The sequence below is a fragment of the Anguilla rostrata genome, chromosome 12 (genome assembly GCF_018555375.3).
Source record: "Anguilla rostrata isolate EN2019 chromosome 12, ASM1855537v3, whole genome shotgun sequence".
Classification (NCBI taxonomy): Eukaryota; Metazoa; Chordata; class Actinopteri; order Anguilliformes; family Anguillidae; genus Anguilla; species Anguilla rostrata.
Window position 1 is genome coordinate 17,060,375 of NC_057944.1, and position 15,606 is coordinate 17,075,980.

Below are 15,606 nucleotides of genomic sequence, written 5' to 3' on the forward strand. Positions count from 1 at the left end.
CACAGACTATAATAAAAATATTTGTATACTGGAATACCCAGGGGAGCGGTAGCCATGTAGTTTTGACACATTGCAGCACAACCCAGAAATACTGCACATGGCACTTCCTTTCATTTTTATACCAAAATAAAATGTGCGGCTCTATAGTGCTCCCATTTTAGAAGCATCTGCTCCTGAAAATTGACACGTGCTAACAGGAAAAAATAATTTAGGGTAATTGGGTTGCAGCAGGGGGGCTCCTAAATTATTCCAACTTAGGAACACATGTGCTCCTCAGAAAAGACTTCCGCTAGCGTTGAGCCTGGAAATTAATGTACAATTTAACGAGAACTTCGATATTACGACATGCATTTCTCGGACAGATGCCTACAGCTCACCAACAGACAAAGGCTCTGGGGTCATTGCCCAAGCCACAGACCACAAGCAGCACACATTTGCGATCCTCCCCAGGGGAGCGTGTAGTTGGATTACTGCTCCCGGGGTGGGGCATGAACCAAAACCTGCTGACAGCCACTTTCAGCGCTCACTTTACTGACGTTTTCACAATAAACGCAGATTTGAAAACAGCAATTAAATCTTCATGCAGCTTTCCAACTGCTGTTGCTAGGTAAGAACCAAAAAAAAGGTGACATTACCTTGGCCAATGAGCTAAGAGATGACAGACAGCGAATCTACAGTCGCTGCCTCTGCTACAGTGCAGGTACGGAAAAGCCACTGGAAGCCATGTGGTCTGAGAATGTCTTATTTGGCCCATTGATCAGTAATGTTGATAAACCAATAATCACAGTAAAATGTGCTCGTTTTTATTGTGAAAAATTGTTTTTTTCCATTTAAAATAAGAACCACCCGCTTGACTGCAAGGAATTTTTTATGCTTTCAATATTGTCATTAACTCCACCCAGACTCAATAAAGTCAAACAGTACTCGGATAAAACTACGGTTCTCTAAAAGCCAAATGTATTTGAGAAGGAATCCAATTATCACACCATGAAATCTCAAAATGGTGCATCCCCCAAATGACTGCCCAAGAAACACATTGTGAACTGTGCGAGTGTCACCATCTTACCTGAAGAACAGGAACACATGACAAATACAGTCCTTAAACCGTAGGATTTTCACTAGTTCTCCGTCCCGCTATGGGGCTGTGAAGTAACCATGAACAGGCACCTGTGTGTCCCTTTATCTGCATTTGGGAGCAGAGCTAACTGCAGTCACAGACTAGACATGCATTCTGACTTTAATGCTTAATAGCAAAACAGAGCCTGGATATAAACTTAGGCAAATGAAGACTGAAGCCAGAACCACAGGACTCAGAATGAAAGACTGCTCCAAAGACCAGTCCCTGCTGCACCTGTGGGTCAGAGCTCAATTTCAGCAGCTGGGTTTAGGACTACATGATGTGATCCACATGCATTTTCAAATACAGAAAAACCAACAGAGTGAAAAGAATGAGATTTTGTGATTAGTTTGCACCTAAAGGAGCACTGAAGATTTATTTTTCACTCAGTTGGATGCAGCACAGTAGCGAGACCAGGTCAATTCGGGGGCCGGCAGCTCTTGTGTTTGGAGACGAAATGCAAAAGATATAAAGAGGAGAATTTTTGGAGTGATTATATGGTACAAACTGATCAGTGTGCACATGTGTATGTCGATGGAAAGTACTGCATTTATCAATATGAACTTGAATGTAACAAAGATATTTCTGACTGGAGACCTTTAGACCACACACCACTGCACAGAGATAGCATCAGAGCACAGCAGTGTGAGCTAGTTAGCTCTACCTTTGGTGAGACTAGCCTGCCATAAAAACGTGTTGCTTGCTAGCAAATGATTTATCCAGCAAAGGGAGAAAAAAATTGAGATTACCAGCTGATTTGCAAGGTCAGCCCTTTTGATAGGTAAACTGAAAATATCATGACTAACAATGACTGAGCAAGTTATGGGAAAATAAAATGACAGTTCATACTTTAAAGATTTTCCACCTCAGTTCCCACACACTTTCAGCACAGCCTGACGGGTTAATATAAAGGCAGGTGCCTAAAACACAAACCTGGCAGTGATATTTCTGATGCTCCCACTGGCCATATGAAATAAAACTGCATCTGTGAGCTTGATTAATAATGTATTAACCTCTGACTGGAGTCAGATTAGATTGTCAGTCTAAACAAATTGAAAAAAGAATACGTGTCCGCACTGCGGATGCATTTTCATCGCGGGGAACGTCGTCATTTTTAAGACTAGCTCCCGGCTTTCACAGGAGACGCGAGACAGCTGGCAGCACACAGTCTGCAGTGCGAGCGCTGAGCCCAGGCCCAGTTCTGAGTCCCGTGGTTCTGGTTCTGGTGTTCAGGTGAGGCCCCAAACAGAGCCTCTTACCATATGTACCATATTCTGCAGGGCTGGGTCCGGGGTAGAATCCAGGGGTGCCCGTGGGGACGGGGTACTGCTGGGGCGCCGCGGTCACGTAGGTGGACCGGTACTGCAGAGACACAGACGCACAGACAGGGTCAGCTGCAGAACAGACGCAGTGAAACACACACACACCACCAAGAACAGACAGGGCCCTACAGTCTGCTGAGGAAGACTGCCAAAGTGAGAAGAGTCCATAATGCTGAAGACTAGATATTTCAAATGTTCCGCTAAATATTCTTAAGCCTTATTTCGGTTTGTGCCAAATCTGAATATGATACAACCACAAGGCCGATGTAACAACGCCATATTGGTGGAGACGGCTCCAACTCCTACCACTCCAGTAATACCGGGCAATAAAAAAAAGGGAAGAAAGATCTCAGCGCAAAACCGGTCACATGCACACACTTCCAGTAAAACCACCCACGCAGCATGCAGCCCAGGGATGACTACTGACACACACAGATCTAAAGCCCCACACACACACAATAAAACCACGCAGACACGCATCACAGCTGTAGTAATACTGCACAGCTGCACAAAGCCAAAAACTGCTCTCATCCTTAGATCAGTTCAACATTAGCAACTCGAAAAAAATATATATACAATAATCTGACACATCCCCTTGCACCAATGCCTCACACACACCACACAGCAGCCCAGGAGCTCAGGGCCTCTGCGGTGCGCCACACTCGGGAGCGCGGGTGAGGAAACACTTACAGGCGACCGAGAGGAAGGGCCGTTTATGCGGTGTGTGTCGGGGAGCCGGGCCGGTGGACAGGTGAACAGACGCACCACTCTGGAGAAACTCGAGCTCCCTTTACCCCCCTCTGCCTGGGCGGGGCCTCCGAGGGCGCACAATGCGGAAGGCCCTGGAGCGGTCAGCCGGTCCGGTCCCTTTGTCCCAGCGCGGGACCATTGAGCCGAGGCCAGACTCAGCAGAAACGCTGTGGGCCAGAGGACCGGCCCTGTGCGCGCGCGTGTGTGTGTGTGTGCGCGCAGGCGCGGTCGTGCGCGTGTGTGTGCGCGCGCAGGTGTGGTCGTGCGTGCGTGTGTGTGTGTGCGCGCGCAGGCGTGGTCGTGCGTGTGTGAGCGTGCGCGTCAGCGCGAATCAGATGATATCAGCTCGCCGACCGAGGGTGGAGTTGGGATAGCTTGTTCCTCAAGTTTTTCCACCCTCACCCATACCTCAAAACCTGTATCCCACCCATTAATTATAAGAGACACCATGTTCTCACCAGAATGCTACCACAGTATCGGAGCGGAAGGGTGAGAAGTGAGTACGTGCAGCTCGTTCACTGCCGCACATCAGTCTGAACAGAGAGGACTCCCTTGTTTCACGGCCAGTAAATAAATGTAACTAAATTCAGGCGGGCGTGGCTGCCTGCTCAGACTGAGCCAAACTGGCAGTGCCCAGGCAACTAGCAGGGGGCAATTTGTTGGGGGGGGTGTGTGTGAGTCATGGATAGTAAAAATATATTTTAGGATTAACAGTAACCCATATCTGAGTGCCATAAATTTCCCCCAAAGATAGCAGCAAATCAAGACCACAGTACATGTGCGTCTCTTCAAAACTTTAATACCAAGTACACTTATCAGAGATCTCTAACTTTAGGAAACCGAGACAGCAGATGACCCTATAATTCACACAAGGCGTATCGTGAAGGGTACGCGAGAGGGGCGGAGCTACCTGTCCAGGGGGGATGAAGTAGGCGGGCGCCTGGGAGCTCCCGAACGTCAGCTGCTGCTGAGGGATCATCATCATCTGGGACCCAGACTGGTAGACGTGCGTCGGCGCCACGGGCCGCGGCGTGTTGCTGGGCGGGACTCGCGGGGCGTTGGCGGGCAGATTGGGCCTGTTCTGGTAGTACGGCTACACAAGGGATCGGGGGCGGGGCAGGGGAGGGGAGACATGGTCACGGGCGTGTCCAAGAGAAACCCCTATAGCCATCACCATACACCAGCACCGCTACCGTAACACAGCAAAAATGAGTAGTCCATATAGGAAAATTGTCGGTTTATGAATGAGGCATCGGTTGACTTATGGACCTTTATAGACTGTTATCCAAAGTAATTGGACGTAATTCCATGAAAGTCTGAAATATGTCATAATGGTTTTGCAAACAAGATCTCTTTACAATGGAATAAATGGGAAATGATTTGAGATTTGGCAATTCTATGCAAATACCCGAATGATGCAATAATCAGTTATGCAATTAAGTGGATTCTACTGCATTATCATTAACATGCATGGTTTTTGCCTATATGCGCAGATTAAATAAATGGAGAAATAATTCAGTGTACATCAATGCATTGCGATGGTCTCTTGAAGTCAATATAGGGAGACAACGCATGGAGGTGACAGTGGCAGGAAAGCTGGACTGACGGCAGTCCCTGTCACGCAGGCATTTTGAGCCAGGCAAACCCCTGTGCAGTAATGACACTGCATGCCTAACAAGCATCTGCAAGCAATATTTTCCATAGGTGAAAGCAGGCAGCATGAACTACTGGAATCCCCCAGTGCCATAAATCACTACCAGATCCAGGCTGGGACTCTGAAGGTCTGACTACATCCCACATAGCGTTCACACTGCGCAAATGTGTGGCAGTTATTGTGCTCCATAACAGTTATAAAGCTGCTTTAATGACAACGTAGACCTATCTGTCAGGCAAAAAGGCAGGCCAGAGCTGCTCAATGTTCTTATCTGAGGGAACAATTCAGATTTCAAGCATCAACACAAAGTAAATGCCAACCACAAAATGGGCTTCAAATAATGTGCCTTATATTTAAGTTGGTTGAGAAGTGAAATGGTAGAGAATCCCTGCTGTGCGCAAAATGGCACTCTTCTAATCTCTGACGCAGAATCATGGCAGCCAGGACGGTAGTTTAGTAATCACCATCACAACAGAAATGTTTTGAACGGAGGGGCTGGAAGAATTCTCAGGCACTCTGAACAGGAGGGCAGCAAATGTACATGTGCCAAACCTTCATGAAATGTCAGCCTATTTTTTAATTCATTTTTTTTAATGAACTCAGTGGGGAATGAAAGCACCTATAAAATAAATGTACCTACTGAGTACCATAGATGTAGCCATGTCCTACTACAGCTCCTTGTCACTGAATTAGAGGACATAATGAAAACTACGATCCAGCCACTGTTGGAAGGTGGAAAATGAGCCCCCCTGTCTCCCCACCCCAAGCTGGGGCTGTCTAGATTTATTTGCCAGATCCAGCATCAGACACAGACCTATGACTCAGCTCTACATCCATCCCTACAATACAAAACAGATGTGGCTACCCCACTGACCAAGAACTACCAATCAGGCTGATCTTTCCAGGACAAGAGATGGCCATGCACAATACTGTAACTTAGATTTTAGCTGGCACATGTTCTTGAACACTGTATTGGTGGACAGCACAACTTACATTAGAGGGCAGTTTACAGTTTAAATGCTGTCAACAAGCAGAAATGGGAACCCCATATGAATTTAAACGTGAACGCATCAGAATTCCATAAAAAACACTCCAATGAATAGTTTAAATACTGCCAATCATACTAAAATTCAAGTTAGCCAAATCTTTAATTTTATATTTAAGAATAAAAATGTTGGATTAGGTTAATGTACTCTAAGGATTATCATGCAATGCAAAATAGTTCACTTAATTCCACAGCCAATTATGTGAACATGCCTGGGATTAGAGAGATCTTGAGAACCTTTACTCGTGTGCACTGCATTATAACAATTTGGCAAGGTTAAGAACAATTTAGGAACAATCTGTGCACAGGCAGACAGCAATCTGGAGGGCAAAGTGACAGTGATAAGATAAAATAAGCATCATGAAAAAAGATCTCACTGTCGGAAACCAGCATGTGTACACAGATTCTTCTGATACTGAAAGTCAAAATGAGTGCTTCAACCAAAGCTAGTCAAATAATAGCAAAGATAACAACACTTCCCTTTACAGGTTGTGTGTGCATAACAAAGAGTTTCAAGCCAACCCCTTCCTTACTGATATTTGTAACAAACACATAAACATGTCAAATGACGATCAGTAGTCTGCAAATAAAACCCAGGAAACTACCGTTGGAAATGAGTAACATCAGTAAGTAGTTCAGATATCAAAAATAAAAAGGAACCTGCTAAAGACAAACTCGCTAAAAAAAAAACTAAACTATAGAATGTTTATCGCCATTTTTATTCATGTATAAGTGCGATGTTGGAAAAAATAACATGCAAAAAAAGTTCCTGTGCAGAGCATAGTCTGACCCCACAATTGTCACAATGTCACACCTATCCATTGTCACAATTTTTTATTTTTTTATTTTCTAGGAACAACTTCAGTTTTAATTTACTCTTAGCTAGCTAGAGCATGACATCTCGTTTTTGACTTATCAAATTAAGACAATTGTCTCATTTTGTTGTAGTTCAGGTCTGGGTCAAGGCCCATCGTAATCCTGAAAATAAAATAATCATAATAATATAAACAAAAAAATAAATAATTTTTAAGAATACCTCGGAATATCTGCGTTTATAAAACGCAGTGTTTTTCCCACTGCGCTTCGGCATAAAAAGCTAGAATCCAGTGTTTGACCACTGCTTTTTATACATCTAGGACTGCACTAGAGTCTAGGTCCCATATTTCACACTGTCCCAATTTGATAATCCAGAAACCTTATCATTCCTGACCACTGCACGGAAATCTGTTGATCCGCTGTCCATACACTATTTTGCACAGAGTAAATGTCTTGGCCTTGCCAACGATACACTTGTGCACCTGTGTTATAGACCACTTACCACACCTCCATATTCTAAATTGACACTATGCCACCAACAACATTTTATAGGAAGAACAAGTTTGGAGGGGGGAAAAAAATTCATACACCCTTATCAATGCTCATATCTGACGTCTGATAAAACAGCGCACTGACTAATAATTTTGAATACATAATTTAGTGCCTTTCGATTTAACATGCATCGCCAATTCCACCTAACTGCTGTAGCACCGAGATGCACTCGGGAGGTGGGGGGAGGGCTGGAAGCTGGAATTGAGTCAGATACACTGATCAGTCGGGAAGCCACAGATGCTGTGGTCAGAACGGCCACATGCTTTTTGGTTTGTGCATTTCACAGGGAAAACTGACTCACCTGGAATAAAAGCTTCCGCTGCATCTGGGGCTGGCCAACATGACCAGGCCAGAGCACTATGCTTTAGATATGCCCATTTTACCTCCGGCACATTTGACCTCACAAACACAGTCTGGTGGAAATACCTTGGCCTCATCTTGGGTATAGCTAGCCCACAGCGCAGGTAGTTCAGTGGAATTGCGATTTAAGATTTATGGAGTATAATCTGCACCATATAAAACCAGACTGATAAGCCATCCAGACGTTTTGAATTCCGATATTTTGATTTCCACTCGTACTACAGTTTAAACTAAACCGTAAAAAGTGCGGGACACCAGTCTAACTGTAAGGAGGAGCAAGATGAAGCGTTACCTGCAGTGACCTGAATCCTCCCTTCAGCAGCACAACACACACAAGACAGGAAGCGTTAGGAGGAGAGAGGAAGAGAGGGAAGAGGGAGGAGAGACCAACAGGGTGAGTGTGAGAGGAGGGGAAGAGAAAGCAGGAAAGTCCATTACCCATATGCAAACACAGCAACGTTTACAGCTACCACCTCAGAGCATCGCATTAACAATGAACATGCAGGAAAACTGTGTGTTTCAATATTCTAGAGCCCCCTGGGCATCAAGGGAGAAAAATGAGATAAATCCGTCCCTTTAATTAATAGTGTGATCCCTCAGTTAGTCATTCATGCCCCCAAATTACTTCATTAGTTCCCTCAATTTACTGATTTGTGCTCAAATTACTTGATTTCCCTCATCACCGTCCAGACATCTTATGTTACCAACACTTTGCGAGCAAACATTACACATTTCTTACAAGCTCTGCATGCACTGAACACTGCACCATGCGTTGCCACCGTAAGCAGAGATGGAAATGGAAGGTATTCTTCGAGAACGTCAAAGTCATAAATGAGGGAACTAAACATTAATTTGAGGCCGCAAATTAGTAATTCAAGCACACCAATTATTGATGATGGCATGGATTATAAACCAGGGAACTGATTAAATCATTTGAGGGTATGGATTACCAATTTGAGGGCATCAATTAGCAATGGGAGGGCACAGATTAGCAATTTGAGGAAACAATTTACTGATTCCAGGGGACAATTTATCATACATTTCTCCTCTGACCCCTGGGGGCTTTGCAATATTCACATCTTTAGTGCATAAAAATAAGTAATAATAAACTGGCTTTAAATTTATTTTCCCCCCCCCCAAAGAAAGCCCTGATAATGGTACGGCTACTCAACTTTCAGACAGTGATAACATTAACGCAGAAGACAAATCAGATGGGCAGAGTTCTTGGACTCCGAAACTAAGGAAAGGGCAGAATGGGAATTGCAATATTGCTGAATCAGTCACTAGGGAGAGTAGAATTAATCATTGCCAGTTTACAAATAACTGGTGCACATCACGAGCAGCATACTCCTATACTAGTACTCCCCACGGATAAAACACTGGCTAATGCAGGTGAAGAAGTCTTGGCAACACAGTGTGAGAATTTGCATGTCGTGTGTTGTGTATTCACAGCGAAAGGTTAACACGTATGCTTAAAGTCCACACATGAATGGGAACGGGGAGAGGAAGAGCTCAGAGGTGCCAGGGCCTGGTCTTAGAAAGGGATAAAGAACCTCCAGTCCTCCAGGTCTGGACAAGTTCTGATTTCCAGTCAGCAACCCATTTACCACAGCACCGGAGACATACATTGGGCTGCTTAATTCAACCCTTGTGGCCTACATAGCAACCTACAAAGCCATTGGTCAAGCAACAAAGATAACTCCTCCCCTAAGGCTTAAGCCAATTTAAGAGCCTAAGCCAATTTTAGGAGTTAGTTACTACGCTACACTCCCTTTCTGGTTTGGGCCTGGGTCTTTGAGCTCCGCCTCCACCACTCCCCATTCCGCCATCTTCACAGGGGTGTTAGTACCTGTTGGTGTAAAGCACGAGGCCCTGCAGCAAACTAGAAGAGGAGCAAGATAGAGTCAAAGGTCAGAGATGAAAGCCACACATGGAAATGAGCAGTCACAGTAGAAAAAAAGCATGCATGCACGTAGGTACGGACGCACACAAGCGCACGCAGTAACGCAGGGAGTTGCAGCAGGAGATTCTCTGAAGTGCGACATACCCTTCTTTTCGGCTCCGGAAACATGGAGGCAAGAAACTATTGGGCAATGCTATGGAGATCTGCAATTTTACAGGAGGAACCCTTCCATGCTGCGCAGCACTCAGCCTGAAGTGACGTGCTAAAAGTGCAGGCAGACTGCAGGGTAAGAGGGGAGGCTCAGCTGAACCCTGGAGATCAGATACTCTCCCTATCCCTGCCTCCCTTTCCGCTGTGCCACTTCGGCAGCTACGCAAAGAGAACAACGTAACCTCCCATTTTAATACATCTCTCTACCACTACCAAAAGAGTGACGATCAACTGAATATACCTAAATGCATATGCCAGTTGAGTTATAAAAAAAGGAAATTCCCTAGAAGCCCTCAGATGTGTGGGCTCCTACTACCTTCACAAAATACCACAGCACCTCCCAACAAAACAGAAAAAAGAGGGCCGCAGTGTTCGCCCAATGGCACTGAGAATGTGCTGAGTGCATTTCAGGTCATTCCACAAATTAACATGCAAATCAGGCTATGTATTTTTGATGTTTCAATGACAAAAGGAGAAATGTATGATTAAGGGTTTATTTTGGGTGCAGTAGGCTGGGCCACTGAACTTAAGTTCTACTTTAAGAAAGTAGACATATTCTGAAGAACATTACAGTACAAAAAAGTACACACTTCCCTTCGGTCTCTAAAGACTAGCCAGACCTGACAGGAAATGACATCAAGCTTGTTAGCTGGCAAGAATGATGGCTGTGTTTCAGTCAGCAGATTTCTTTATTACGAGAAGTTTCTCCTGACTAAGAACAGTGGAAAACTGCAGCACATCCAATGACTGTCTGCACTGGAGCAGCATGTGTCTTAAATGGGTTGTTTGTAGAGTAGTGGTGTTTTTGTGGATGCTTCCGATTGTGGCTGTGGTTGATTACCACTGCTGCACTTCAAATCAACCAATATCAATTCAAACTCAAGCACAATTGGCCATAACTGCACCACCATAATTACAAACTACTCAGTGGTCACTGCATCAATACCAATTATTCAACAACTTCAAAACATGTAGCTTGTTTAGTAGTGTTTCTGAAAGTAATGTGCTAAATAAAACCCATGTTCCCAATAAGGGTTTACTTAAATTAAACTAATAAAAGACGTATAAATAAAAAGTTTTTTTACTGAACCTTATGAATTTGGTAAAAAGGGTTATTGACCTTGTCCAAAGCACGGTCTAGGTCGGACTCCATCTTCTACTTTCATAACTCAGCTTAAAACAAGCCTGTAGCTCCTGAACTAATGTTATATGTATGTACAGACAGTCACATGCAAAAGTACTCTTGGCTGATATAACTGATATGGCAATTCAAACACAGTACTAACCACAAAAAACTACACTAAGAGAAAAGCCTCAAAAAACAGGAAATTAACAGGGAGCACAGAGTTTAGAAAACTGCTGTACGTGTCTACAGTTCTGCAAACGAACATGTTCTCATCACTGGGCAGATTGCTTACAACTCGCACCTCTCAGAGCGGCATTGGTATTAGCTTGCTAATCGCTGAGCAAAGCAAGATCAATATAAAAAATTGAATACACAAAACAAATTTTGAAAGGAAATAGAAGTTCATTGTTAGTGCTAGCAATATCAAATTAGTCGGTTATCTAGTTCACCAGACCTGAGTTTGCCACAAAGACCCAACTAAAAAGAATGTGTTAGTCAGCCCATATATATTTAGCTAGCAGAAACGGCTAGCTATGTGACTATGGACATCAGTTGTAACATTAAAACTGACTATTTCAAGGGAAGGAATCTACTACGAGGACAGGAAAGCAGTCACTCGACCCTCACGTGTAGTTGCTAGCCCATAGTTTCCAGTTATTGGTGTCATAAGTAACGGAATTTCCTGACTGATTTTGTATAAAAGTCAATGTGTGGAGCAGAATCATTCGATTAGTGGAGAATAGACAAGTAACCCAACTAGCTACATTTAAAAAGTTCCAGCAGTGGCAAGAGATGTAGTCAATAAACATATTTGTTGATTAATCTAAAGACAAACAGACAGTATTAACGGTATTAGCTATTGTTGACTAGCTAGCTAACGTTACCATCAGTCCTCTTGCTAGCCGCTCAGCTAGCAAAATGAGTCAGCAGTTTTGTTTTTATGCAGTGCAGGATGGGAAACTACGACCCTGAGACTTAATGGTAGCTAGCCAACGTAGCTACATTAGCTAAGATAGTGTGAACACCCTTCATATGCATTTACTACATATTCTGATGTAGAGTGCCGCTCAAAATAGGCCAACCAGGGGTGCTGTGATTGAGTGCTAGCCACTTTGGACAGAGACGGTGTGGCTGGCTGCTACTGTAGGTGTGCCTATCTGCAGCCTGTCTGTGTGCGCCAACACTTGACATAATGGTCTCCTACTGTTCTCAAGTGCATTTAGAATGATGGAACTATTCAAAACTTTGAGAAGCTAAAAAAGTCTGTTTGTGCAAGTCTTAATTTCTAGGCTCATTTTAGGGGCTGTCCACAATATTGCAATGGAGGCAACATAGCGACACCAAAAATCAGTATTTGGCGAGCCCCTGGCGACTGTAGTCTAGTGTAGTCCTGTGAAATGGCATTGAGACTCGTTTTGAAACGGCGAAAATAAAAGATAAGATAAAAAAAATTTAAAAAAACTTTGGCAGGCTGACCAACGCAAACAAATAAATCCAGCCTATCAAAAATCGTATTGTTCTACACAATGTTCATAAATTTCCAAATTATTTATGAATATACCAGCTACATGGTTTCTAAAAAGCAAAAAGGACATTCTAATTTGTGATTCACAACCCCTTTCCTCAAGGAATGGGGTTGTGAATCACAAACAAGATAAGTAAATCTGAACATTGCAGTCAGCCGGGTGAGTAGCAACACAGTTGCGAATGCATTGCATTCAAGTGTCAGTGGGTGTTACCCCAAAGTTACCTCGGGGTAGCATGGTTACTAGTGACGCCAACGGGTATTTTAATGTAACGAGGGTCTAATGGTCAACCGTATAATTCTTATCACGCTTCTGATGAGGTACGTTCAAAAGGGTGTGTCGTTACAGAAATGGAAAGAAACTTTGAAAGGCACCAGAACAGGTGACGGTGTGAGACACTGGAGTTAAAGCGGGAGAATGCAAGAGGCTCCGCCTCCACATGTGAACTTGTGTGCTGCAGCTCCCACTACTGAAGGGCAGCAGAGTTGAGCAACCACGGCTAAGCCTGCGGTTGGCCCGACTCGATCTAAACGAGAAGTGGGTGCAAATACCTGGCGGGGTTGCGGTGTCGGGTTCATTTGTGGGGGTGGAGTGGCAAAGACAACAGAGGGCTGACCAGGAGGAAAAGTGGGCTGAAAGACATAAAAAAAAGGTAGAAGAACATTTTAAAAGTGCAGTCATTGCATACATTCCACCAAAACATATTTGCCTTGGGTCTGTTGCTTTCCCATCATACGTAAAGAGCTTACCTGAGAGAGTCCAGGGGAGGGGGCGGGGTGGGGGGCAGAGGGGGGTCCTGCTATAGGCTGTGGTGCTTTATTCATTTCATGGGGTTCTGCATGGAGAGCCACGGACCAGTGTAGAAATCTGAGGGAGAAAGAAGGCGCGGTCAATCGAATTCCTCCAGGCGCGTATCTGACAAAAGCGCGGCGGCAGAGGACACTTACAATTCAAAATGCCGCAACTCTCAGCTGAGAGGGTGTTTCTCTGCAGCAGGCCAACGTGGAAGTCACTGCCCTGATCGCCCTGAGGGGGGCAGAGAGGAGGGGTCACAAATAATAAAAAGGACAGAAAACAGACATCAGCAGCACGGCATCAGCAGATCGGCACAGCAACCAAGCGGAATTAATGATGGGCCAGATCACAGGCACGCAAAGACAAGCTGGAAGCAGGTATTTGGCAAGCTGGTATATACTGCAGCCCCACGGCCACTCACTCAATTGCAAAGTGCTGAGGAATAGGCAGCACACTGCTGTGGCTCCCAGTGACTTGCATTTATTACATCTCAAATGAGAATTCTAGGTAGCGTACAAGTGTACAATAGTGTTAGGCCTGAAGACAGGATGCACGGTGGTCACATGACCCAAGTGTGATGTTAGGCCAGTAGTATTGAGCATAGCGTTTGACTACATTTAAATACATTACCTACTTCCTAGTTCCAGTAGGGTGAACCAAACAAAGTTAGCCAAAAAAATTAGCCCGGGGGGTTCAAGGGAGGAGAGCAATCAAGCTTCCAATAGAAAGACACTGCAATGAAGGGACATGCCATTCATTGGGAAGAGTAAACAAACATGGCTCAAATAGGAGGGATTTGTACAGTACGAATAATAACGCCAGAGACAAATAATGAACTTGTACTGAACCTCAGCCCTCCCTCACTCTGCTTGAAGAGTCGGAACCGTGTCAAACTTCAATGGCATTTCCCCTCTCACACTGTGAATGAACGCCAGAGGGGCAGGGGGAGAGGGGAGCCGTGGCCCCTTTAAGAGGCGGGTAACTGAAGGACAGGCTGAGGGGGGTGAGCAGAGGTAGGGTGACTGTGCGTTTGTGCTGAGTGGGCAATGCGGGGGGGCCGGGGGGCCGTCCTAGGCAGGCTCACGCACTGTCCACTCAGCTATGGAAGACCAATAGGCTGAGAGGGACGGCAAGAGAGAGAGATGGGGGAGGGGCAGGTGGGTGTACATTAAAACGGGGGGAGCAGGCCTGCTTGTATGTGTTACCCTTCAGGTCCTACAGCCAAGTCAGATCAGCTCTCACAGGCCAGTGTTTATACCCCAGAACACACACACACACACACACACAGGACAGGAAAAACATTCACACGCTCACGTCTGGGCGTGCAGTGCCCGACAAGCCACTGCGGGCAAGCCAGAAATTCACCCCAACTGTGCCTGAGGGTCTACACGGAACGACAGACCGTCAGACTGCTCTGCCCCTTCTTTCATTTAACTGTCTTTCAATGGACATGTGCAAAGTCATTCAATTCTCTTACAACCACGCACAGGGACGAAAACACACACATGCATGCATTCAGGCGCGCGCGCATGCACACACACACCTTAACTGCAAGACAGACATTAACATTAAGAGTGCCAAAACCCTCAGAACAGACATGTACATGCGTGCACACAGGCGGTTCCTTAGCCACCGCATGAGATAAGACGCAATTAATGGACGCTCGCCATTTTCTACGCCATCGAAGCAGCATTTCATTTAAACCTCGGTGCAGATTCGTATCACAAAGCTGCCGCTGTCGCTGCATGCGCACAAAGGCTGATCGACACAAAGACGGAACCCGTCCTCTCCCACGAGCACACACAGGCTGAGACTGCACCTCCGGTCCAACCCCGTCTGCGATTTATGAATGAAGAAACGGATCCGCCCGCCGTCGCGCGCTAGCTCGGATCCCGCCCGTCCGCGAGCCTCCGACTGGCCCGGAGATACAGGCGAGCGGCGGGCGAACGAAGCAGCCTTACCCCCCCGGAGCCTAGCTGGGACCGCCGGTCAGTGCAGGAGGGGTGGCACGCGTTTCGGGGCGGGCCTGCTCCCAGGACGGGGCCTCTGTGATCGGCACGCCGGGACGCCCGCAGGGGAGCCCCCCGCCCTTCTGCCAGGGGCGTGCAGCCCAAACATGGCCGGGGCGTCCTGGAGCGGAGTCAGACGGCGGTGGTCTGGCCCGCCTGTCCTCTCCTCCCGTCTGCTCTCTCTCTCTCTCTCTCTCTCTCTCTCTCGCTCGCTGGCTGGCTGGCTCGCACGGCGGAGCCCGAGGCACGTGGAGGCCAGGCGGATGTGCGATCACACGCGCGCGCACGGTGCTGCACTGCAGACTCTGACAGGCTCCGCCAGGCGGGGGAGAGGGTGCGGAGGGACCGAGGGAACAGGTTGGGGAGGGGGGAGGGGGGCAGGGGGGTTCAGAAACACGAGATCAGAGCGCAGACCACGCCT

General features: G+C 46.0%; 1 protein-coding gene across 16 annotated transcripts in view; it reads right to left on the reverse strand.

Annotated features, from left to right (window-relative positions):
* The window catches only part of LOC135235824 (eukaryotic translation initiation factor 4 gamma 1-like), a 43,292-nt gene that overhangs the window by 20,771 nt on the left and 6,915 nt on the right, over positions 1–15,606 (reverse strand). For 9 of the 16 annotated variants that reach the window (XM_064301694.1, XM_064301693.1, XM_064301704.1 and 6 more), the window contains 7 exons: positions 13,329–13,407; positions 13,131–13,248; positions 12,933–13,013; positions 9,466–9,498; positions 7,909–7,929; positions 4,100–4,282; positions 2,377–2,479 (listed from right to left, as the gene is read on the reverse strand). In XM_064301694.1, the coding sequence (XP_064157764.1) occupies positions 2,377–2,479; positions 4,100–4,282; positions 7,909–7,929; positions 9,466–9,498; positions 12,933–13,013; positions 13,131–13,205 (496 nt within the window). In that variant the 5' untranslated portion in view covers positions 13,206–13,248; positions 13,329–13,407. The remainder of the gene's footprint in view (positions 1–2,376; positions 2,480–4,099; positions 4,283–7,908; positions 7,930–9,465; positions 9,499–12,932; positions 13,014–13,130; positions 13,249–13,328; positions 13,408–15,606) is intronic. The other 7 variants (XM_064301701.1, XM_064301705.1, XM_064301700.1 and 4 more) reach the window with 4 other exon arrangements.